The sequence below is a fragment of the Ursus maritimus genome, unplaced genomic scaffold (genome assembly GCF_017311325.1).
Source record: "Ursus maritimus isolate PB19 unplaced genomic scaffold, ASM1731132v1 scaffold_24, whole genome shotgun sequence".
In the NCBI taxonomy this organism is placed as follows: Eukaryota; Metazoa; Chordata; class Mammalia; order Carnivora; family Ursidae; genus Ursus; species Ursus maritimus.
The window spans coordinates 45,995,802-46,020,413 of NW_024424897.1; the positions used below are offsets into that span (position 1 = coordinate 45,995,802).

The window sequence follows — 24,612 nt, forward strand, 5'->3', positions numbered from 1 at the left end:
TGGCTATAGGCGGAGAGACGGCGGAAGGCAGGACCTAGAGGGCCCGCTTCCGCAAGGCCGCAGGTCTAGGACGGTGGAGAGTTTCCCCGGCCTCGCTCATCGTGACAGCGCAGGGTTCGCCGACAGGCACTGGGGGCTCCGGGAGCCTCTGTGTCCCTAAAAGTGGTTTAAGCCGCCCACACACTCGAGCCCCATCCCTGCCAAGGCGCCTGGGCCCCTCTGCTCCGCCCCACCCCTGCCCAATTATCGGTCTGAGACTAAACTACAGTTCCCAGAGTGCATCGCACCGAGATCTGCAAGCCGAGAATCAGGTGGCTGGAGTCAGGTGACTTCTGGCCCGCCCTCACCCAAAGTCAGGCTGCCGGGGGTAGCGGGTGCAGTCTGAGACGGATCCAGCGTCCGGTGTGGTCGGTTCGCTGAGCCTAGAGGATCTCAGGTGAGAGTCGGCGCGGCCCCAGTAGCCTCCCCCCATTTACCCGGGGGAACCCCAGAGGGCTTAAGACTGGCACCGTAAGCCGGTTGAGGATCTTGCCGCGCGTCTAGTCCCCCTCCAGCGGCGCCAGGGTTCCATCACCTACCAGCAGTGCCGGCCTCGAGACACCAGACAGCTTCCAGGTTGAAAGACCCGCGTGGTGGTGAGCGGAGGCAGGGGACACCGGGCTGCCGAGGTGGTGTGGGTGGGTCTACACCGGTGCGCGTCCGAGCACCCTCCCCGCCTCCTGGTTAGTTGCCGCGTGAATCTGGGTCGCGGAGTTTGCAGATTACTTTGGAGAGAGAAGATGCTGAAAAGCCCATGCCACGAACACCCGTTGGTGTGCTGAGCAGGGGTCTGGGTTCTGGGGGACTGGGCAGAATGAGACCCCGCTTTGCATTCCGGGGCTTTCAGGCTGGGGGAAGGAAGGACAACTGACTGGGTCCTACACTTTTCAACAGAATTGAGAAAAATAACCACCTGTGCTCTTTATGAGAGCTTGCTATGTGCCCAAGGCAACGGTAGTAATCATTTACAACACTGTTTCTCAACCTTTTTTTCTAACGAACTCCTCCCCACCACCATGAAATTTTAATACCACTGATTAAATCTGTATATGTACTATGGCCCTTTGGAGGGCCACAAGCCACGTTTTGCATTTCATCTCACTGTCTTTGTTTTCACATTAGGAAATTGAAGCTTGAGAAGGTTAAGCAGCACCCCAAAGTCACACAATTAATAAATGGGGAGCCCAGGTTCAAACCTGTGCAGTCTGTCTGCAGGGCACACATTCTTGCCACTTTCTGTATTCTACAAGAGAAGGGGACTCAAGGAGTTCCAGGTTGTAAAACAGTTGACAGGATTAGGTCAGATCCTTGACAGGAGCTGGAGACCCCTGACCCCAGGTTGCTCCTAGGATGCATGGTTTGGGAGTGGGAGACTTCTTAAAATGGTGTCTGAGTGAGGGCTGGAAGATAGAACTTACACAGGAAGAGGGGCATGCCCGACAGAGTCCATTGTCATGAAATTGTCCATTTCTACCTTGTAGCATTCACAAGACATAGTTTTAGTGTATAGCTATCACTCTGACCTTTTTCTGACATTTTAATCGACTTATCTCTCAATGTCTGTCTGTCCTGGTGTCTTTCCTCCAAGGTATCTCAGCCTCTGGAGCTTGGGGACTTTTGCTGACCAAACATGTGAGTTTCTCAGTCCGCATTCCACTCCTGCAAGATGAGAGGAGCTGGTTAGGCTTGATTCATATCTGATTTCCAGAGGAAAACCCAGACTCTACCCTGAGGGACATTCTGAATCCTAAACTTAAGGACACAGGCAGGTGTGAGGAGCAGAGAGTGGCAAGAGTGAATGGGAGACCCATGGTCATTCCACAGACACAGGAGAGCAATTCCCTGCAGGTCAGGGTACAGAAAGTGGGTGGTAGAGAGCACAGGGATACAGCACCAAAAGCAAGGACTCCAGAGGAGGCCAGAGACAGAGGAGGTCAGTGCCAGCAGGTGGGAAAGATCCTGAGATAAGACCTAACAGATCAAATAAAACTATTTTTATTTGGAGGAAAAAAAAAAAGAAAATGTAATCAATGTGCAGGTATTATTAAAATGGTCTAAATACAAAAAAAAAAAAAAAAAAAAAAAAAGACCTAACAGATCAAAGGGACCTGCTTAGGCAGAGAGGCCCCTGGAGAAGATAGGGACAGGCAGAGATGAGGCAGGCTGGAGCAGTCAGGAAGACGTCTTAGAAGGGAGGGGTATATCAGGAGGCTCCTTGAGGCCTTTTGGGAAAACTGAAAGCAGAGAGGTGTTTCCACACAGACCTCTCCTAGCTCTTTCCCCGGGAATCCCCAGAGGCTGTCCAGTAGGAGGGCCTAGGCTCTGTTTGCTAAGGCAGCGTGTACAGACCAAGGTAGAGATACCCATGCTGGCCTGCCCCATCACGACACGTGGTTCACCTGTGTGCATTGGGGTCATAGGTGTTATGTAGTGCATCTCCCTCACTCAACCAGTGAGTTTCCCCTGGGCTAATCTGGGGCTTGTCCCTCACTGGGTCCCCATTATGAGTGATCCCTGCCAGTCCTGGAGAGGTGACACTTGTCAAATGAAAAAGTAACCTGGTATCATTTGGTAGCATTAGCCCCTTAGGCTTTTGTCCCAGGACAAGGAACGAAATTAATTTCCTTAAGGTTCATAGGTTCACAAAGTCAAATATCTGACCACAGTTTGGATAACTTTTTGAAAAAAAGAACCCCCAGCCAATAAAACTGCATTCTTTGTTTTTGTTAACTAGGTTACAAGAAGCAATTGAAGAGGGAAAAATTCAGTGTGTGTCTACTTCCTCAGAGTGGAAGCTTACACAACACACTTAGCCTCTCTGAGCCCATGGCTCCACATATCAAAGAAAGCTATGTTCCACACACCCCACCCCCCAGTCACCTCCAGGCTGGTGATGCAGAGCACATGAGGTCACAGGTGTGAGGCGAAAGTCCTCTATGAACTGTCTGTGCCATGATTCCAGGGGGCATATTGTCCACTTGTTGCTGAGCTGCTCCAACTTTAACCTGAACTGTTCTTGCTGTTTGTTTTTCTTCCTAGTTCTTTGAAATTGAGGAACATGATAAGGAGTTGGCTGATTATTTTTATCCTTCTTCCCCTGAAGCTCATAGAGAAATGTGGTGAGTTTAGAAATGGGTCATCAACTTTGTAAAGAGGGAGATGGTGCAATAGAGTAAGTAGCCTGACGTGTTCGTAGCCAAGGGTTTAGGATTGTCCAGACTGCATGTGTCTGCCGGCTCCTTGGCCAAACAATGACTGGGTGGTGGGGCAGACCCAGGTCTGGGGTTCAGGACTTTCACAAGGATCCAGATGATTCCACAAATAATTGGCCTTCTTCCACGGGGTCCCTATTACCTTTTCTGTACCACCAAAGTCAAACCGCAGAGCTCCAGCAACTCCCTGTTCTGTGGACCTCACAGAGGGAATTACAGGTCCTAGGAGATGCTGCAGAAGCAAATGAGGTGGCCACCTTACTGCACCTGGTTCTTCTGTCAGGTTCGGATACCCGAGGAGTCCGCCCAGCATCCTTTTATAAGATGAAAAAACCTTCTCGTAGAGAGAAACTGAGGAACAGGGTGCAGCAGCCCAAGTGTGGCTAGGGGCGTCACATAACACAGGCTGGTTGTCAAAAAATACCTTGGGGTTTGCGCATCCTTGTGAGGTTTGGCCTTCAGAGCAGGACCCTTAGAGGCCTGCATCATTCTAACAATTCTCCCACTGCCTAAAACATTGCTGAAATTCCTCCCATGAAAAGGATGGAAAGAGTTTAGCACTCCTAGGGCGGCAGGCTGGTTATTTTGATCATCAGCTTGGCTGTTGTCAGAAATCAAATATGTCTTGGGGCACCTGGGTGGCTCAGTCGGTTAAGCGTCTGCCTTCGGCTGAGGTCATGATCCCAGGGTCCTGAGATCAAGCCCCATGTCGGGTACCCTGCTCAGCAGGAAGCCTGCTTCTCCCTCTCCCTCTCTGCTCCCCCTGCTTGTGCTCTCTGTCAAATGAATGAATAAAATCTTTTTTAAAAAATCAAATATATCTTAAAATCCCTGACTAAAGATTTCAAATGAACCTTGTACAAACAATACAAATCCTGCAGAAGGTTCCTGAGAGCTGTACGCAGTGGCCATACCGGTACAGTCATCGGCCTCCAGAAGGCTCTTCCAGTTTTTTAAACAATCAGTCATGTTACTTTGGAGTCACACCTTGTGGATAAACAATTTCCAAGAAAGGAAAGGTGGTACCATGAAGCCTGGTGTCTCTCAGTATGAATTCTAGAGCCCCACTCCAGACCTGCTGGATCATATTCTCTGGGCCTAAGACCTGGGTGTGTCTCACACCTGCGCTATCAGGCTTTAGATAAAGCCCAGGAAAGAAGAGCGTATCTGGCCACCACCAGCTCAGTTATACAGAGGGGAATCTTTGACCCAGGAGAGGGTAAAAGTCTTCCCCAAAGGCACAGAGTCCCCAAAGGTAAGACCTGCAGGATCCCTGCTCTGTTTTCTTTGCCTCCTTTCCTGAATGTCATTGAAAAAGTGTGATGGAAACACCATAAAATCAAGTGACTAGAATTGGTGTTCTGATCTCATTCTGCCATGCTCGTCTTCTCTTTGCTCTGAGGGCTGGTCATCAAGGACTGTGGATGAGATTACCAGTCTCTGACTTCTCTGGGTGGAATCTTGAGGCACTGCCACCTAGTGGCAAGAACCGGGGTCTTGGCCCAGACAGGGCTGGGTTTGAATCCCACCTCCGCAATTTCTGAGCTGTGTGGGGAAGGAACTTTCCCTCATGGGATTGTTTCCTTATATCCGAATTGAAAATGATAATACCCAGCTCTCACTGTTACAATAATTGGAGAATAGGTTAACAGTGTAGCAGAGTGGGTGGGGTGGGGAGCACAGTGGGAGGTGCCAGTAAATAATCCTTAAAAAAAAAAAAAAGACCCTTCCTTAGGGGAAACTTCAGGTGGTTTCACTAAGACTTATTTGGTAATTTTCTGATGTGGTACCAGAGACTGTTGCCCCAGGGCAAACTTTAAAATGTGCTTTCCCTAGACATGATGCCGGGTTAACTGTCTTCCATCTTGGGCTTAAAAATGTCCTACAGTGTTTACGTGATGATGAGAACAGTCACCCAGTTATTTAGCGCTCAGGCCACATGTGAAGTGTGTCACAAACACTATCACACTGTATTTTCACAGCGCCATGTGAAATACATAGTACCATTGTCCCCATTTTACAGGTGAGGAAATAGAGGCCCATATAGAGGTTAAGAACAAGGAAGGAAGCAAGGAAGTGACAAAGCCAGGATGGACTGTGTGACTTCAGAGCCCAGTCTCTCAGCTACTAAGTGCCATTGTCTTCAGTGGCTCTAAGTGAGGGGAAAGTAAATGTTCCCTGATCTGGTTCTCAGGAGCTCACAGCCTCCTCTTGTAAAGTGCAAAGAATATGGAAGAGCAAAGTTCCTGCGGCTCTCTCACTCACCATGACGACAGCCCAGCAGAACCTTCGGGCTCCAGAGGTTATGGGTTGCCCCAGAGGTGTGGGGGGCTGCCTGGCGTCACTTTCAGTATCTCTGTCCTGGGCACTGTCTCGTCGATGGTTTTGCTTCCCTGGTAGTGGTCCTTAACTCTAGGTAGAAAGTAACGTTAGGGATCTTAAGTCCTACTGCCCCCCAGCTGTGCAAGCCCAGAACAAACCCTCAGGTTGCTGTCAGAGTGTGAAGAAGAAGGGGCAGAGTTGCCAAAGCTGCCTCCAGGCCCTGAGGCTACACATAAGGGAGGGGTCATCCTACTCAGCTCTGTGAGGCTTGGCCTCTGCTGGGGCCAGCATGGGGACATACCAGTCAGTAGGACCCAGCCAGGCAGGTTTGAGGAGAGTGTCGAGACTAGAGACCACAGACTGTGGGAGTCTAAGCTTGGAGGCGTGCAGGTGACAGAGCCTGCGTCCCCATTCATGTATGCAGGGTTGTCATGGAGAAGGCGGCCCTCAGAGGCCCCAGGTAGCAGAGCCAGGCCCAGAAGTACAAGTTCCAGGCCAGCCGATTCCTTTGCAGGAGATGAGGTTACTGTTCTTGGAGATGTTCAGGCAGAGGAAGAGTAACTTCCAGGTAGGAGTAATGAAAAAGGGGGTCAGACAGTGAAGGTTTTATCAGGGAACTTTTAAGTTCCCTTCCAATCTGAACACCTAAAACTTCAGATTTCAGTTCTTTTTTTTTTTTTTTTAAAGATCTTATTTATTTATTTGACAGGATAGAGACAGCCAGTGAGAGAGGGAACACAAGCAGGGGGAGTGGGAGAGGAAGAAGCAGGCTCCCAGCGGAGGATCCTGATGTGGGGCTCGATCCCACAACACCAGGATCACGCCCTGAGCCGAAGGCAGAACCTTACCTCTGTGCCACCCAGACGCCCCCAGATTTCAGTTCTTTATCCTTACCCTAAACGGAACTGGGGAGAGAGAAACCTGGGCCCTGCCTGCAGCCGCTCCCCCTACAAGGACCATCTTAATCGAGTTGAGCTCCTTTCCCCTGTGGGCTCCCTTCCTGCCTAGTCTAGCTTCATGACCACTCCTCAGTCCTTGCATAACCCTGAAGGTCCTGAGCTAAGGAGAGTGAAGTGGACAGATGCCTGGGGCTTTGAGTACACCTGGGAGTAGGGTGGGGTGGGAGTGTGGGCTGCCCAAAGAACACAGGAAGAGGTCAGGGAGAGGCTAACTCACTCTGGTTCTATGGCCAAGCTGCTCTGGGGTATTTGGCCTCCCAAACCTGCTTCCTCCCTCACTCCCAAGGCCTATTTGTCTATCTTATCCTGCATTAACACCTTAATGGCAAGAAGAAATCCCTGATAGTGAGACTGTGGTATTCACCATTTTCCCCCCACTTCCCAGCATAGTCAGTCTCAGGAAGGGGATCAGTAAGTGAATGGGTTTGGCTATGTTAGTACAGAGCCCAAAGGGGTTCTTTAGAAACAGGATAGCTGGGTCCTGTGTGTCTCTGAGAGTACAGGAAGGGGCTGGACCAGTTCTGCAGGGCCATTTTAGTTCCATGAACAGAGGAGACCCCTGTGCTTTCCCATCTGAAAAGGTGGTTCAGGTCCACATTTTTCAGTCCCAGATTGATGCTTGAATTCCTGTGTGACAATTTTTGGGCTCCACTGTTCTAAAACTATCTCTGGGTAACTCAGCCTCAGAGCCTCTCAGTGTGGGGAAGAAGAAACTATGGTGTTTCCTGTTTAGGCCTGGGTCTACCTCTCCCTCCGGCAGCAGAAGGGGAAAGAGCATAATGAAGGCTCAGGTTTCCAAGCCCATCACCTATTCTCTTAGGACCGCCATGTCTTCTAGAAGATGGAGATTGTCATGAGTCAGAGCTCATGAGTTCAGATGGTGGGGATCTTCATCCCAGTTTTTCCTTGTGAGCCTAAGTTATCTGACCTAATGATTTGTCATTGATTTGGGTCCTTCCAGAGTCGACAGCCAACCTCACTGTTCCTCCCACTGTGAAGCTGGAAAATGGAAGCTCAGCCAACATCAGCATCACCCTTCAGTAAGTTCCCAGTCCCAGCTCTGTCATCAGCCCAGTTCATTCACCCCACCACCAGGCCATGTGATACCTGACCTGTGTGATCCTTTGCCTCTTCACTTTAAGACAAGCCAGAGAACCCTAGGGCCAGTGGATATTCCGTATGGTATTATCAAGTCCCTTATCTCCTGAGAAAATAAAATAAGCTTTAAGAAAAGAAAAGAAAAAAAAAAAAGACAAGCCTGAGAAAGAGAGGTGATAGCAGGTGGTCTGCAGACTCAGGTCCTAGAATCTCTCTACTCCCGGCCACTGAATCCTTGTTTCTGGTCAGAGGAGGAGGAAGGGGGCTTCCCCCTAGAAATATGAACCTTTTCCCCAGTTGAGAGATGGCCTTGAGGGACCAGCCTTGAGGGACCAGTTGATGCCAGACCTCAGAGTGGTCCCTTCCAAGGCACTAAGTATTTGATGAGAGCTCTGAAGGTCAGGGGGCAAGGAGCTGAGCTGTTCAGCAGCACCTCTGAGATCCCTTCTAAAAGCAGAAGTGACCTTGTTGGGTAGATCCTATTCATGGCGACACTCCCGAATGGCCTTGTCTGAGAGTCTTACTGGATAACCTCTGCTGGCTCAGGTCTGAGGTGCTGACCTAGTGCAGACTGCCAGAGAGCCTGCCTCCTTCTCCCTATCCTTCACTGCTTCTCCCTACTGTTGCCTCCCAGCCATGAAGATTCCCCAAGATGTAGAGCCCGGTCCTTTTCTCTTTACCCTTCTTCCTTTTCTTCGTCTCTCCTGGGAAGTCTGATCTCAATAGCAACCTGCATTCCATCCCAGCTCCTGCCATCCCTCTACATGGACACCTTATAAATCTGACAGGCCATCCCCTCACCACATCGCCCCTCTCCAGAATCCTTGAGTGGCTTTCCATGGCCTTCCAAATTAACTCCAGGTCTGTACATTCACACTTGAGGTCACCACCAGCTACTTCCATCAGACATGTCTTCTGGCTTTCTGGGGACACACCAGTCCCCACTCAGACCCAAGACCTTGAAGGCCTTCTCTACCAGAGCAGATAGCATGGTCCTGTTGGCCTCTGGACACCTCATTTGGCAGTCACCACCCATTCCCCACCTTCTCATGTTCTCACCTGGCCCCTGTGGGCCTCTTATCTCCCGATACAGATGGAAAGCTCCTAGGAGCAAGGACCCCACCTCTACCACTTAGAACCTAGCACATAGGACTTTTAGCCTTAATTGCTTGAGAAGTGACAGACCCAAAATCCCTAATTGCTTGAGCAGTGACAGGCCCGATGTGAAATCCAGAGGGTTGTTTGAGATCTCACAGTGTCCAGTTTCTCAGCAGTAATCAGACTCTTATCCTCCACAGGCACCCATTAAATGCAACCTTGGTGATCACTTTTCAAATCACATTTCGTTCAAAAAATGTTACTATCCTTGAGCTCCCTAATGAAGTAAGTAATGAATTTTAACTGCTGCGTCACAAAATACTTTTTAAGTAAGTGCTTTTAGAAATAGGCCACCTTGTTTTTATACTGTGGGCTGCTCCTGATCTATCGTTCTAAAAATCCCTGATTTTGGCTTTGTTCATCTCTTTGAGGATGGGTATTTTATGTCATGTAGATGGGATGAGGAAGGCGTAGTAAGAAATTTGAGGCAAAAATGGTTCTGGGAACGTAGAAGAAATTCTTAATAAGATGGCTTTCTAAAACTTGGCTGCTTAGAGGGCATTGGCAGACCAGCAGTACTGCCCCTGCTTGAAAATCTTTTAGAAATGCAGTATCGTGGGCCCCATCCCAAACCTACTGATGCAAAACGTGCATATGAGCGAGATCCCCAGATGATTGAGGCCCACACTGAAGTTTGCAGAGCACTCTTCTGAGATCCATTGAGTGAGTGTTCTTTCCAAAAACCAGTGCCAAATGCTGTCTAATGGTAACTATTCATAGCCCATATGCATTTATCTGTTAATATACACACTGTTTCTACCTTACCAACATTTGAGCCAATTACCAATTGACTACATGAAAAATATCAGTAGGGAAGGCAATAATGTAAATAAACAAGAATTTTTAAAAAAAGGGGTGCCTGGGTGGCACAGCGGTTAAGCGTCTGCCTTCGGCTCAGGGCGTGATCCCGGCGTTCTGGGATCGAGCCCCACATCAGGCTTTTCCGCTACGAGCCTGCTTCTTTCTCTCCCATTCCCCCTGCTTGTGTTCCCTCTCTTGCTGGCTGTCTCTATCTCTGTCGAATAAATAAATAAAATCTTTAAAAAAAAAAAAAAAAGAATTAAAAAAAATAGACAAGATAAATGTAAGGATAACTATTCAGCATGTCACAAGGCCCTTTGTGGTTGTAGAAATGGGCTGCAGGTTGGCACTGAGGCCCATGGCAAGAAAACAGTACTGAAGCCTGTGATCAGATAAGGGGTGTCAAGCCAGAGGGCCTTGTGTGGGAGGGCAGTCCTCTCTCACCCTCTGGTGAGCACCACACCTCATTAGAGCCCTTTCTCACAACTTTCCCCCTGCCCTAGGGCATGAAGCCTGCTGCAAGGTTCTTATAGCAGACTGTGGCACCCAGCTGAGGTCTGGTCCCATCCACAGACCAAATTTAGTATGACGAATAACGCTGATCACCTAATTTAGGGCCAGTAAAAGTCAAACATAATCTTAAGCAAAAGAAGCCTGACACGGAAAAAAGCCTACGCTGTACACTTCCTACGAAGCGCAAACAAAGACAAGGCCATCTGTGGTGTCGGTCAGCATAGCAGTTCCCCTTGGGGATCGGGTGTGACTAGAAAGGAGCAGAACAGGGCTTTGGAGTGCTGGAAGTGTTCCATTTCTTGACCTGTGTGTTTGATCTCAGTTTGTGGTGGTTCCTTCATCAAGCTGCGATGTGTGTACTTTTCTGCACATATGTTACAGTTCAATTTTATATAAATTTAATGGTGGATAACATTGTATGTCAACTATAATTTTAAAAAATTATATGGTGGGAGTCAAATCCAATTATAAAATGATCTGTATGGGCACCAGCCCACTTTCCAGGGGCCAACCTATATGGTCCCTCGCCATCCAGCTCTAACCGCTCCTATCTACTCCCTGTGCCTTTGGAAACCACTGACTACAACTTGGGGGTCAGGCATCCTAGGCGCCTGACCCATGAGCCTCGGATAAGGTACTCCACCCAACACATCGCAGCTTCCTCATTTGGTGACATAAGGTTAGTAATGTCTACTTGACAGGTTGTGAGAATTAAAAGCAATAGCAAGTATAAAATGTGTAGAATTGTATCTGGCATGTAGAAAGAAAGCAGTCTGTAAAAAATAGTGATACGTTTCGCTGTAGACCTAAAACTGTTCTTAAAGTTTATTGGGGCACCTGGGTGGCTCAGTCAGCTCAGTGTCTGACTCTTGATTTCAGCTCAGGTCATGATCTCAGGGCTGTAAGATCAAGCCCCAAGTCAAGCTCCGCGCTGAGTGTGGAGCCTACTTAAGATTCTTTCTCTCCTTCTCCCTCTGCCCCTCCCCACTTGCGTACTCTCTCTCTCTAAAAAAATTAATCAATTAAAAATAAAGCTTAATAATTAAAAAAAGATAGTGACAGTTAACGATTTCCTTCTGTCTTGTATCAGTTGATTTCCAGTTCACCAATTTTCTTCCTGCCTAGTTCCTAAAGGGACTTAGTGGCCACTTACAAATATACAAACAACACTGACAAAAAAACTTGTTAAAAATAAGAAAAAGTAGCCAAGAGTAGTACACGTCATGAGGATGTAGCTTGCAAGAGGTGGGCCGTGACTCGGACTCTGGGCTTTGCAGCAGCCACTTATACCATTTCACTTGTTCTGCCAAAGCCCTCTGATTTCCGGTGCTAAAAACAAAAAGACAGTCCTTCCAGGGTCCTCCTAAAGAAGCCACTGAATTCTAATGGCTGCATCCTCACAAAGCCTTGGTATGGTGGAGGTCTGGAGCCCAGAGCGATATCCAAGGAACAAAGAGGGGGAGGCAGTTGGTTCAGGGAAGGTATCACTCTGCTCCCAGCCACACTTGGGAGATTTGAGAATGCCGGGAGGTGACTGGGAGATCAGATATTGCAGGCAGGCCTCCAAGTACTGTTTCTTGGAGCAGAGCTTTTGATAAGTACTGGGCAGAAAGGAGGGTAAGAATGTTCTCCCTGACAGGTGTCTGTGGTGTGCACCTCTTCTCTTTTGTCACTTGGCAGCCGCACTGGGCATGGGGCAGACATCGTTTTGGGTGTTAAGGAGCCTTTCATTATAACAGAAGTAGAAGTAATAGCAGTCAGTATTTCTGGACATTATGCCTTTCATAGCAACCTTTTAAGGTAGACACTTCTGTTATCCCCTTGTACAGGTGAGCAATCTGAGGTCAGAGCTTGAATAACTTGCCTGAGATCACATGGTTAGTAAGAGAAGAGCTATTCCACCTTCTCTGGTAGTTGAGGTAGGGGAGAGCCTGAGGACAGGGCTGTTGTTCTGCTCAGAACATCTGAGACACAGGTATGGGGGAGGGGGAGGTGGTTGGTCCAACGTTTCTCCCTCTTATTAGTAAGCTCTTGAAAGGCAGGGACCGTGTGTGATCTGCCCCATCAGTCCCTAGCGAGTAACCTGGAGCTGGACACTCGGTGAGATCCTAATAACTGTAGCACCAGATCAAATTCAGTTTTTTTAACAGGTTGTGGTGCCTCCTGGAGTGACAGATTCCTCTTTTCAAGTGATCTCTCAAAATGTTGGACAAGTTACTGTTTACCTGCATGGAAATCATTCCAACCAGACCGGGTAGGCTGACCTCAGCCCACATGGGCCTTAAATGATGAGATGGGAGGCAGGCATCTTTCCTTCAAGCCCAGCCTCAGCTCATCTCAGTCCCCAAATTCTTTCTAGCCCGAGGATCCGCTTCTTGGTCATCCACAGCAACGTCGTGAGCATCGTAAACCAGGTGATTGGCTGGATTTACTTTGTGGCCTGGTCCATCTCCTTCTACCCTCAGGTGGTCACCAACTGGAGGCGGAAAAGGTAACCTGCCCAGCTTTATGCGAAGTCACTGGAGGCTAGTAAGATGGGAGGCATTCCAGAGAGGCTGTGGGCAGCATGGGTTCAGACTTTCCTCCTCTGCTCTTCTCTCTTCTTGCCCTTTCTAGAAAGTGTCCAGTGTGAAAGCTCCAAGAGCCTGTGGCAGGACTTGCAGCTCTGGGCATTTGGTCTGTGGCCCAGTTCAGCTCCTCCCTGTGAAAGCAACAAAATGGGGCTTTTCAGGGAAGTGGAGAATGGGCAGGGTTGGGGGAGTCCACCAGATCTGCTCTGTTCTTGGTCCATCCAGCCCTGGAGGAATTAGTGTCAAGTCTTGCTGCAATGCCCGAGCTGGGTCCTTCAGCCTTGGAGGTTAAGCCGCCCCACCCTGACTTTAAAGAGATAGTGGGCCTGGAGTTGTGTCTCTCCTGTAGTCACCCCGCCAAATGGGCCTCATAGCGGGATGCAGAACAGGGAGCCAGGGAAGAAGATGCTTCCTCTCTGGAGGAGGCCTCCAAGACTTCCCTCTGGGGCCAGGACTTGAAGAGGCAGGAGACAAGGGAGGGAGGGAGGAAGGAAACTGGTTCCCAAGAGGGTAGCTTTGATTGGGGTGTGCAGAGGGACCTGAGTTCTTGGGAGAGACTGTTCTTGGGAGAGCTGGGCCCTCCTCCCCATGTGTTGGGAGCTCTGTTCCCTCCCTTCCCCCCAGTCTCACCCTTTGCCCTACTTTGTCTCTTCATTGCTCCCATGCCACAGTGTCATTGGTCTAAGCTTTGATTTCGTGGCCCTGAACCTGACAGGCTTCGTGGCCTACAGCGTGTTCAACATTGGTCTCCTCTGGGTGCCCTACATCAAGGTATGGCACTGCCTGCCCGCTGCAGCCCAGCCCAAGCTGTTTGGTAGCCTGGCTGCACCTTACCCCCAAGCTTCTCCCAACCCCTCAACCAGGAGCAGTTTTTCTTCAAATACCCCAATGGAGTGAACCCCGTGGACAGTAATGACGTCTTCTTCAGTCTGCACGCAGTTGCCCTCACCCTGGTTGTCATGGTGCAGTGCTTCCTCTATGAGGTGAGAGAGAGCTGGTGCCCACCCCACATCAAGCTGCCTAGGCCGACACCCACCATCACCACCTGTCAGCCGTACCTCCCATTTTACAGAAGACACAGAGACTCAGCATCTACCTACTGAGGCTGAGATAACAGACCCAGCCCTGTGCTGGGTACAGGGAACACCCATGAACCCGAGGTCTAGGGTGAGGGACACAGAGAGGCAGTGATGACCCAGCAGGTTGAGAGCTGAGCAGGAGGAGTGGCTCACGGAGGCCCTGACACAGCCAGGGAGGCGAGGGGAAGGAGGGCATGAAGGAAGTGGCGCGGAGTGGTGGTCCATAGTATAAGTGATGTTGCCATGGTGATGGGGAAGCAGGCCAGGGTGGGGCAGCCCCAGCTGGAGGGCAGCACTGTGAAGGTCCCGGGGCAGTGAAAGGAACTATGAGCAAATGGGTGTGGCTGGGGCTCGGGGTCCTGGTGAGGGGAGCAGTCTCCTGAGGGGTCTGCAGTGCCAGCTGAGAAGACAGGCCTCAGCTGTATTGCTGGAGGGCTGCTGAGCGTCTCAGCAGGGAAGGCACCATTAGGCCAGTTTTCAGGGGATCACTAATAGGTATGTTTTGTCTCACTTCCTGTGGATACACTGCTTCCCTCAGGGAGCTCCCTCTGCACATGCAAGGTCAGCAGGACTGCTTGGCTCCTACCTTCACGGACTTCCTAGGTTTTCTTCCCCTTTGCTGTGAAGGCCTGCTTTGGGGAAAGGTGGGGGTGAGGGATGGGTTCCGGAGATGGTCAGGCTCCACCTGGACCGTGGAGTGAGGCACAAGCCTCCAGTGTGCTGCAGGCTGCATTCCCAACTCCTGGTGGCCTCCGAGAGGCACCCAGTTCTGCAACGTGGGAACAAGAAGATAACGGACTCGTAAAGTCTAAGAAGGACTGAAATAGAGATGCTGATAGTGACAAGGGTGTGATTAGTACTGGGCTGTCTGTGCCCCCCCCCAACCCCTACCACCTACTCCCTTTCCTTTTCTCTGTCATCCTCAGCGAGGCAACCAGCGTGTGTCCTGGCCTGCCATCAGCTTCCTGGTGCTCTCATGGGTCTTCGTGCTCGTCACCCTGATTTTGGCTGCAGTCGGGGTAATCACGTGGCTGCGGTTTCTCTTCTGCTTCTCCTACATCAAGCTCGTGGTGACGCTGGTCAAGTATTTTCCACAGGTACCTCCGGGGCCTTCCTTACTCTTCACGTGGCCATTAGCGTGAGAGGGATGAGATACAGGGCCCAGGGCCCGCTCCCATGGGGCAGCTTCTGGCTGGGGTGAGGAGATGTGAATGGAAAGCTGCAGTGGAAGGCATGAGCCCAGCCGGAGCAGGGCCAGGCAGACAGCTGGCCATAAGCACTGCTGCTCTTCCCTGGAGCCAGGAATCACCTGAGGGTCAGTGGAGACTTCGCTGAGCTCATGCTCCGCTCTGAGAGTCAGGTTGCACAGTTCCGTTGTCTCTCCATCCCAGTCTTTCCTAAGGACGTCAGTTCTGCCCCCACCCTTGCCCCCCATTGCTACAACTGCTGATCCCAACGAGCAGCAGCAGCATGCTTGGAAGAGATTAAGTGAGAGGAGGTAGCCCAGCACTGCAACCTCTGACCTGTCTCCCATCCAGAGATGTTTTCCTCGGAGGGTCCCATCCAGGGTCCACCTGGGGACCCTCAGCATGCTCCCTCAAGTACTACGTCCTGTTCAGATTCAGAGACTTAAGGGTCCCACACGTCTTCCCCCTTAGCCCAAATGGCCCAGGACGGGGGAGGTGTGAAACAGCTGCCAGTGGCAGGCTCCAGCCCTGAATCTAGGGCCACCTCTAAGTCGCCCATTTCCCGTGGAGGAGCCTCCTTTCAGTTTCCCCAGTGCAGGGAACCTTGAATTTCATGAGCTCAGGAAGGAGAGCATTTTGGCCAGAGTCGAGGCCCGTCTCCTGCAGGGTGTGGAAACAGATCCAGGCTCTTAAGGATGAGCAGGACTTAATTTTGTGGGCAAGAGAGGAGGGGGCATTCTAGGCTGGGGGCAGCCTGCACAGAGGCACAGGCAGAGGAGTGTGGGAGGCAGCAGGAAGCACTGTTGAAGCTAAAAAGGTAGGGCCAGAAACAAATGTATTCTAAAAAATAAAAAAGGTAGGGTCAGGCCTTGGGCGGCGGGGGAAGAAAGCTTCAGAGTGGGCAGGCCCACAGTCCCTGAGTGTGGGAAGGCCTGGGCCTGGTCAACCCAGGAGGCAGAAGCCCCACCTGGAGATGTTAGGCATTGTCCCAACACTGGAGAGGCAGCCACAAGCATGAAAAGAGGGTGGGAGAGGACAAAGAACGGGACTTGACAGGTGGCTGACTGAGAGAAGACCGCTACAGAGGCCCTACCCTTCCTTTTGGCAATAGGGAGGCTGCCCCAGTCAGAGAAGTCCGGAGGGTTCTGCCGTTGGAGGAAGGATGTGGGGCAGTGGCAACAGAAAGTGGGGGGATGTCCAAGTGGACCCACCCACTAGACCTAGGAAGCCTGAGATGGAGTCTCTAGAGCACAGCCAGAGCTGAGGTGGGAGGCAAGTCCACTCTACAGATGGGGAAAACTTAGGTTAGGAGAACTTCAGTAACACTTTCAAGATAACCTCCCTCCAGTGCTGGAGCTGGGATCCCAGACCAGGCAGTTGACTTCCAGCCCATGTTCATAAGCACAACATGAAGTCCAGGCTGTTTCTCCTTCACTGTAAGTGAGAAGATAAATCAGTTGCTAGAAAACCAGAAAAGGGTTTCGTCCCAGAACAGGGAAGGATAAAGAAGATGGAGAAGCAACGCCTCCTCCTTCTTTGCAGTTGTGAGGTGCAGGGATGAGAGGAGGAGAGCTGTTTGCTGTGCACCCACATGAGACCCCGGGACCCGCCCATACTGTTCCCTCTGCTGGCGGGGACTTGACAGAGCCCAAAGGTCATCGTGTTCCTTGATGCTGAGGCCCAAGCACATGAGTGGGAGGAATTAGAGCTGCTCTTGTTTGGAGTGGCGGTCACAAGGTCTAAGAGGCAGCCACCCAGCCCCCTCACTGCCGTCCTTCTATCTGACCCAGGCCTACATGAACTTTTACTACAAAAGCACCGAGGGCTGGAGCATTGGTAACGTGCTTCTGGACTTCACTGGGGGCAGCTTCAGCCTCCTCCAGATGTTCCTTCAGTCCTACAACAATGGTGAGTCAGCCAGCAGGCTGCCTGCCCGTCTGGTGGGCTGGAGGCACAGGGTGGGGCCCGGCTTCCTGGGATACCTCTCCACCCCACCCCCAGCCCTTTTAGCCTGGGAATCCGACCCAATCCCAGCACCCAAGGTGAGACTCACTAGGGGCCTTTGCAGCTGGAGGATATGTGGTTTCCTGGGCATTGAGGACACCTCCCCGCAGCCCCACGTGCTCCAGCTGTTTCAGGAGCTGCCAACTTAAAACCAAATTCTGTCCCCTGTGGCTGTTAACAGACCAGTGGACACTGATCTTTGGAGACCCAACCAAGTTTGGACTCGGCGTCTTCTCCGTCTTCTTCGATATTGTCTTCTTCGTTCAGCACTTCTGCTTATACAGAAGGAAACCAGGGTATGACCAACTGAATTAGCACCCAGGGACCCAGCATAAATGGCCCTGGTGCTGTGTCTGCCAGGAAGGCTGGGGCAGAGGCTGGAGCGCAGGGCGGCTCAGTGTGCTGACAGTGTTGGAGAGCTCTCTTCCTCAGGGCCAAACGCCTCACACACAAACCAGCCTGCCTCCAGCCAGGACTCTTCCAGGCTGGGCTGGGGAGGAGCCTCCCTCTGAGACAGACACCAGACTCTGCTCTGAGATGGAAAACCACACCACTGATGGCCCCTCCCGGGCTTTGCCAGCTGGGCTTCTGGCCCTCCTGCATCTTGATGCCGCCGTCTCTATTTTCTTTAAGGCTTCAAGCAGCACACACGGGTTCTGACAGCCGTCCCAGGCAGGATTGGGTGCTGAGCTTGGAGCCGAAGGCCTTGACCTAAGCAACCAGTGTTTCTGGGAGCAGCTTGAAGGACTGACCCCGCAGTTGTGAACCAAGGGTGCTTTGCTGTCACTGCTGTGTTCCCAGAGACCCAAGCAGCCAGGTGGTGTGGCCAGTGGACTCAGAGGTGCTGATGCTGGTGGCAGAGGGGACAGGATTGATTTTGGGGTTAGGCCTTGGGGGGGGGTCCTTTCTCTGAAGGCCACATGCGCTGAGCATTCACCTTCCTGATGCTCGTTCTACATAATTCAACACCCACAACTGTAATCACAGGTGGCCGAGGCTAGGGTCTGGTAAAGAAACTGGATTTCGGAGCCTAGAGGTACCCAACCGCTTGGTTCTGAGCCAGGCTTATGCCCAAACCCTCTGGATCTTTATCACACTACCCCCTTTGGGATTTTTTGGAGGGATGTTTGGAAGTGAGTGGCTTCATTTCTTCACCTTCTGCCTACCTCTGCTTTCCCAGAGTCAGGGACCCTATGTAAGCCCCTTCAACTGCTCCTTATCTTGTGTCCGAGTATAGGATACGTACGCACACACACACACCAATCCGTGCCTTAGAGGCCAGTAAGACCTGCCAAATGGTGAGGGGCTGGCCCCCTTCCTTCACCTACCCCGCACACCTACCTGAGACTCACCCATTTTTTAGCTATTCAGGGGCCTCACTTAAGGACTTGAGACCACCTCACACAATCCTCATGGGCCCAACCCTTATTCCAAACCTCTTTCCCTCTTCTCCCAGGCAGCTGTCCTTCCTGTGGCAGGAGGGGAGGGTCCCAGAGTGCCTTGTCAGTTCACTCTCAGATTTTTTACTACAAGATTAATGTGAGGTGCCTATATCCTTAATTAAAACCTGATTTGTTTCCTTTCTGCACACTGAGCATTTGCCAGATGTGGGAGGCAGGTGTGCTGGCTTCAGAACCAGTCCTTAGGGCTTAGTGAGACAGCCCTACTCACTTCGTGTAAGGAAACGCATGGGTTGCAAAGTATGCTGATGGCGAGGTGGCTGCGTGCTGACCTGGCCCTTCATCAGGGGAAGCCTCCTGGGTAGTGCAAGATGCCTGCCTGCTCAGGGCCAGGTAGGTCACATGGGTACCGTGTCTCCACAGGGCATGTTGCTCAAGCTGGGGTTGTGAGCGTGGGTTGGATGGGTTAAGGACACTCTCGCGGGGGGGGCGGGGGGGCAGATGTCTTATCTTTCAGATTATTCCTCTATCCAAATATCAAAGAATTTAGGATCTTGTTTCCCTAAAGCAGAGATTGCAGCCTGACCAAGCCCACAGACCTGTTTATTTGGGCCACTCCTTATGTTATTGGGTGCCACACTGCAGAAATAGGAGATTTCAGACTTGAACATTTGAAAAACTGGATTTGGCAATTGTAGGTGGATCCACGAATGACAGTAATTCCCAGAGCTGGTAGTGCGGCCAGTGCTAGGCCAGGCAGAGGCCCCAGTGATCCAGCTTACCCCCATCTCATCAGATCACAGCCCCTGCAAACGTGGAGTTGCACTCCTGTCTGTGATAAACTGTATGCTCTTAAGAGTCTTAGGGGTAGGTGTTTTTCCGATGAACCTCTTAGTGTCCAGGAGTCCTCTCCCGGGTGGAGCACACGCTGTTACACGGGGGAAGTTAAGAGGTCCCTGCCCCACTTCCAGTGAATGTACTCCCAGATGTTCCCACAGATGTGGCCCTGGCCAAACAGCAACAGGCAGGCCGGCAACAGCTGGGCTTCGTCTCAGAAGTGGTTGGGGATCAGGCTAGTCAGCCCTACAACCAAAGCTCTAGCCACCATCCACCCCCAGACCCCTACCCCGTGCCTCAGCAAAAACCCCTTGTGAATTCCAGCATTGTTTATTTGGGCCCAAGATGTCAGGTATGGGGCAATTTCATACTACCTCATTTCCACAGGAACCAAAGTAACGCTGTTGTTCCCAGATGTGAATTAGTAAGCTAAATTCAAAAGTAGAATTGGCATCTCCAAATAGTAAGGTAAAAATGCTTGCGTATCAAAGTTGTGATTAAAAAAATATAAAGTTAAACCCATAGAAGGAAATGGCAATCCTGAGAACTGCCCTGAAATGTCAGCCTCAGACTTCATCTAAATCTTGTAAGCAGGTAAACCCTGAGGAGGCCAGCGCCCCTCAGAGGAGTTGGGGGGGGTGGGTGGCAATGGGGTGAACTGTGAGCCTGCCCGGCTTCCATTCGGGCCAACCTCTGTAGTGCCTCTGGCAGTGTGTCAAGCCCCTGCTGGGGAAGGCAGGAAAAAAACATGGGGTACAGTCACTGCAGAGCTGAGACACAGCGCAAGGCCAAGCCCTGCAGCCAGGGCTCTGTGGGAAAGGCTGGCCCCAACCGGCATTTCCCAGCTTTGTGGTGGCTCTGAAAAAGTGGGGGGCCTCCTGCCCATCTGGGCACTGCTAAGGCCATGCAGCAAGGTCTGGGGGCCAAGCCTGTGGTCACTACAGACCAACAGTTCTCAGTGTCTGAAGATGAGAGCTGGTCCCAGAGTCTTGAGCCAGTGATGGGAGGTGGGGAAGGAAGGCTGGGTCAGGTCCCAGGGACAGGCCTCTGGGACCAGCTCTGGCCCTTCTGAGCTGGGGCCCAGTACTCAGCAGAAGCCAGGACGAGGGGCAGACAGAGCGTGGGAGTGGTGTCACTGTAGGCAGGCAGGCACGAGTCAGGGGCCACGGCGGGCTGCTAGGACAGCATGGACCGCTGCACTGCCTTCTGCAGCGACTGCCGTGTCACCAGCAGGCGCACCACCTCCTCCGAGCGCTTGGTGAGCCGCTTCCGGGCTTGGTCGTGCGTGACCATGGTCATGTCCCAGCCATTCACCTGGCCCAAGGAGAAAATACAGCCTACCTCAGTTCTCTGCCCTCCGGGATCTGGAAGCAGGATGGGCTTTGGGGTCCTGGGTCACCCAAGCAGGCTCCCAAGCTGATGTCTCTGGGCTAGGGGATGCCAAGTACCACAAGTTAAGGCACACAGAGGAGAGTCAGCTCCCTCTGGGAGCAAGACCAGCATATGCTCCAGTTTCAGCTTCAGTGAATGTGCCAGGTGCCCCAGGAGGCAAGGGCAGCCCCTAACCCAAGTGCTTCAGACCCTGTGGCCCAAGCCTTGTTTTCCTCCTTTGGGACATGTGTTACCTGCATAATCTTGTCTCCAATCTGCAGCCCGGCAATTTCAGCAGGGCCTCCTTCAGATACTCGTGTGACATAAATGCCCTGGAAAGAGACAGCTCAGGTCAAGCCCCAGTGTCACTGGACTGGCCCCTTATGCAGAGAGCAAAGCTCAGCATGGCAAACTACCAGCCATCCAGCTGACTGCACCAAGTCTGCCCCCAGTACAAGCTGTGCCAAGACAGGGCTGCCCCACCACGCTCTGGCCCAGCTGCTGGCCTCTTCCTGTTCCTCCTGGGCTCTGTCTGAGTGAGTCTTCCTAGACCTGGGAGGTCTACTCCTCACCCTCATCCCTACTTATCATTTCTTAAACCTTCTTAAGGACTGTTTGGAAGACAGAGTTCTGCTCCTTCCATGAAGGCCCTGGAAGCAGAGACCCACCATCTCAGGCCTTTGTCCCCAGTGGAAAGGTCCCAGGACCCTGGTCCCCCTCACCTTGTCTGTCTTATCTTCTGAGAACGGATTCTGGGAGGGATCCTGGTCAATTCCACCTCCAATGCTGAAGCCCAGTATTAAGTTCTCACCTTGACGCAGCTTGTGAATTTCAACTCTTTGCTGGCAAAGGAAAAAATGAGTTGGGGGCAGGTGGGTGTGTGGACAATGAATCTGGTCTGTGTCCAGCAGCAGCCTCAGGCTGCTGGGCCAGCTCAGAGCCATGCCAAGGGGTGGAGCCCAGGGCCCTCTGCAGGATTCCAGCTGGTCACTACCCTGGGAGACTGGGGGGGTGGGGGTGGGGAGATTGAGACTCAGAACTCAGCCACAACAACCCACCTACGCAACTTTCTGTCCTAGCTTCTGTCCCCTTGCTGTTAGTCTCAGGCACCAGCCTTAGTCAACATGTACTCTAAGTCCCTCCTGGTCCAAGAGCCAGGATGCTGTGGCTGCTATAGATGGGGGGCCTGTGTCCCAGGGGAGGGACCACACAGGGCAGAAGGGGTCTGGCCCTGAAAAAAAAAAAAAATGCAGGTACCTTGCTGAGGCAGCTCATTGCTGAGCCAACCCTGTCAAGGGCCAGACTAGAGATGCTCCAGAAAAGCAGAGAAGTTCAAACTTGCACAGAAAGGAGAGGAAGGGCTGTCCTGGCCAAGGGACAGGAGCAGAGGCTTAAAGGTGCTATGGATACATGTCCATGAGATAAGTGGAACTGGGAGGTGAGGTGAGGTGAGGCTGGGGCCAGGTCAGAAAGAATGTGGAATGCGGGCCCAAGAGGCTGGCCCTGAGGGAGGGGGTTTCTCCATAAGCCCCAGACCGTGCTCTTGTGCAGTGTACGAGGCAGAAGAGGGTTCCCGAGCTCTCCCACCATACTCTGGGACTGTGGTCCCCAAACCGCTAGGCTCCTTTCAAAGCCCTCAGCAGGCACCCTCCAATCACCACAGCGTAGGGGCTAGACCAGATCACCCCACCCCAAAAGTGGAGTTTTAACAGGAAGAAGGAAAAAAACCAAAGTGACTTGATCTGGACCCGAAGAGCTTCAAACCAGGCCTTGAAAGGAATGACAGGAGTTTGGACACCTGACTTTGATTCTGGGCCCACTAGAGCTGTCAGGAGTTCAGGAATAAGGTTGGTCATGGTCAGGTTTGATGCTAGAATGACCACTTGGGCAGTCAGGAGGGGAATGGATATCTTCCAGTGGTGGGATGTGGAGGCCAGGTAACATGACTACTTGGAAAGTGAGATCAACAGACTTGAGGACTGCTTGTGGTGGAGAGGAGTTAAGGGAAGCACTCAGCCAAGTGGCCTGGCTGAACACAAAAATCTCTCAGCTGGGAACACTGAAGGAGAAGCATTTTGGAGTGCCAGGAGCCACCCAGGCAAGTGTCCAGAAGGCAAACGGACCTATGGAGCCAGAGTTCAGAGGAGAAGCCAAAATGGTTTTAACATTCCCAAAATATTAACTACATGGGATAAGGCAGAGACTAGAGAGGAAGCCTCCCCTACCTCATCCCCAATCCAAAACAAGACGGAGAGGCCAGGCCCCACCCATCACATTCAGACACGTTCCTAGTGTTAACAAGAATTGGGAGGGCACGGTCTTAACAGTTCTGAGGAAGGCCCAAGGTCCTGCCAGGACAGAAGAGAGGGGAAGCAGGAAGTGTGACCCCTGAAGCCCACTAGACCTAAGTCCTTGTGCCCAAAAGTGTGAACTCCTCCAGGCCTGTTCCACCTCTTCCAACACACACCTTTGCATACCTCTGACCCTCAAGATTAGAAGGGACACCCTTGGGCTGGAAGACAAGGCCCTGTCACTGACTTACTAGATGAGATCAGGCAGGTTACTGCCCTTTTCTTGTGCCGTCCTTACACACACACCCCCCCTTTTTTTTCCCCCATCTAAGAAGCAAACCTGGTTTTCTCTTTGAAGCAGCTAGGGATCTAGAAAAGCAAGGTTGGTGCAGTCAAGGTGAAGCGTAGGACAGCTGTCCGCAGGTCCAGAAATATTTCTTACTAGCTCAGGCCAGAGCTGGTTCTCTAAGCCCAACCTCACATGCCACTTTACCCAGTGGCTTCACACCCTGTCAGCGCCTGACTCCCCTGCACACCCATCTGAGATACTGCCGCCAGTCCCGTGGCCTCAGGTCTGGGCCTTCCATCTGACCCAATGCCCGCCCAGCAGGCATTTCTTCTCAGAGATCTGGGTTCTTCCTGAGGGCTTCCTTTAGGGCTGGATGTGAACAGACCTCTCTCTGGAACTCAGTTTCCCCACCTCTGCCTCGGAGTTTGCCTCCAGGCCCCATTCAGCTTTGGCACTGGCGTCTGAGTCTAACGTCCCAGTCTCTCTTCTTCCCTTTGCCTATTCTAACAGCATTTGGTTCCCCAGATAAGCCCATGAGGCGAGCCAGGGGCCTGCGCTAGCCCCAAAGGGTCTGGCCTCTTCAGGCCCCCAAGTGCCAGGCGGGGAACGGGAAACGTGGACTTTGCCCCAAGGGCTGGGGAGCCAGTAAAAGTTTGGAGCAGGAGCGAGCCAGCTGCGTGCGCCTTCACTCTGGAGCGGGCGGCGCTAGGTCCGAGCAAGCAAGGCTGGACGGGAGGGATAAGGGACTGCTATTAAGGCCCCGGCCACCTCCACCCCACAAATCTCCCTCTGGGCGGCGGCGGCGTCTCCTGCAGGGGAGGAAGCACTTCCTCATTCCAGAGGCTGCGAGTCACGGACGTCCAGCTGGGGACTCGGGCCCTGGAAGGGGGCGCTCTCCCGATACACAAACAGCTGGGGACCTTCTCCTCAGTCCTTCCCGCCCCTGCCAGCTGGATGGAGTCCAACGAGGCGGCGGTCGTGCGCGGGGTCTGGTCGCGATTCAGGGTGTTCCGGGGGCGCCTGGGTCCCAGCCATCTCTGTTACCTGGCTGGGGAAGACCGCGGTCCCGCTGGGACAGAGCCGGGACCGGAGCCCTGGCCGCCGGTTTGCAACAGCCCTGGGTTCAACGCTTCGTCAACCTGTTTGGGGTGTCAGTCTTCCTATCTGCAAAGTGGGAGCAAGCCAAGACCAAGAGGAGCCCGCGAGCGCACTCACCACCACGGCGGTGACCGGCTGGCCCGGGATGTAGGACATCTCGACCCCAATCTGGAAACCAGGCGCAGCTCAGTGAAGCCCGCAGCGAAAATCCCAGCAGCCGCGCCCTCCCTGGTTAACAAAGGCACCCCGACTCGGGCCGCCCCTTCATGAATAGTTAACAAAGCCCCAGCCAGTCACCGGTCGCAGCTCTGTTCGGCTTTCGGAAGTCCCGGTGCGTGCGTAGAAAGGCCGGGAGGGGAGGGAGCGTAGTAAAGCGCAAGGGGA

The 24,612-nt window shown here is 52.2% G+C and overlaps 2 protein-coding genes across 7 annotated transcripts; one reads left to right on the top strand and one right to left on the bottom strand.

Annotated features, from left to right (window-relative positions):
- Nucleotides 1–64: 64 nt before the first annotated feature.
- CTNS (cystinosin, lysosomal cystine transporter) lies at nucleotides 65–18,530 on the top strand. 4 transcript variants are annotated; one of them, XM_040641173.1, is made up of 13 exons: nucleotides 65–635; nucleotides 1,628–1,671; nucleotides 3,079–3,158; nucleotides 7,494–7,572; nucleotides 8,929–9,013; nucleotides 12,253–12,356; nucleotides 12,462–12,593; nucleotides 13,344–13,443; nucleotides 13,536–13,655; nucleotides 14,678–14,848; nucleotides 16,729–16,846; nucleotides 17,007–17,238; nucleotides 17,576–18,530. In XM_040641173.1, exons 3-13 carry the CDS (start codon nucleotides 3,098–3,100, stop codon nucleotides 17,655–17,657), a joined length of 1,284 nt encoding a protein of 427 aa, XP_040497107.1. In that variant the 5' UTR covers nucleotides 65–635; nucleotides 1,628–1,671; nucleotides 3,079–3,097; the 3' UTR covers nucleotides 17,658–18,530. The 4 variants fall into 4 exon arrangements, with proteins under 4 accessions (XP_040497107.1, XP_040497108.1, XP_040497106.1 ...); XM_040641172.1 differs by having other exon boundaries at nucleotides 66–436; XM_040641174.1 differs by lacking the exon at nucleotides 1,628–1,671 and having other exon boundaries at nucleotides 65–436.
- Nucleotides 12,587–24,533, bottom strand: TAX1BP3 (Tax1 binding protein 3). 3 transcript variants are annotated; one of them, XM_040641177.1, is made up of 5 exons: nucleotides 24,346–24,533; nucleotides 21,273–21,392; nucleotides 20,805–20,882; nucleotides 20,521–20,609; nucleotides 12,587–12,803 (listed from the first exon to the last, which is right to left on the bottom strand). In XM_040641177.1, the coding sequence occupies exons 1-5, from the start codon at nucleotides 24,382–24,384 to the stop codon at nucleotides 12,629–12,631; spliced, it is 501 nt and encodes a 166-aa protein (XP_040497111.1). In that variant the 5' UTR covers nucleotides 24,385–24,533; the 3' UTR covers nucleotides 12,587–12,628. The 3 variants fall into 3 exon arrangements, with proteins under 3 accessions (XP_040497111.1, XP_040497110.1, XP_008693471.1); XM_040641176.1 differs by lacking the exon at nucleotides 12,587–12,803 and adding an exon at nucleotides 14,338–14,520 and having other exon boundaries at nucleotides 24,346–24,532; XM_008695249.2 differs by lacking the exons at nucleotides 12,587–12,803; nucleotides 20,521–20,609 and adding an exon at nucleotides 18,925–20,493 and having other exon boundaries at nucleotides 24,346–24,504.
- Between the last annotated feature and the right edge of the window lie 79 nt (nucleotides 24,534–24,612).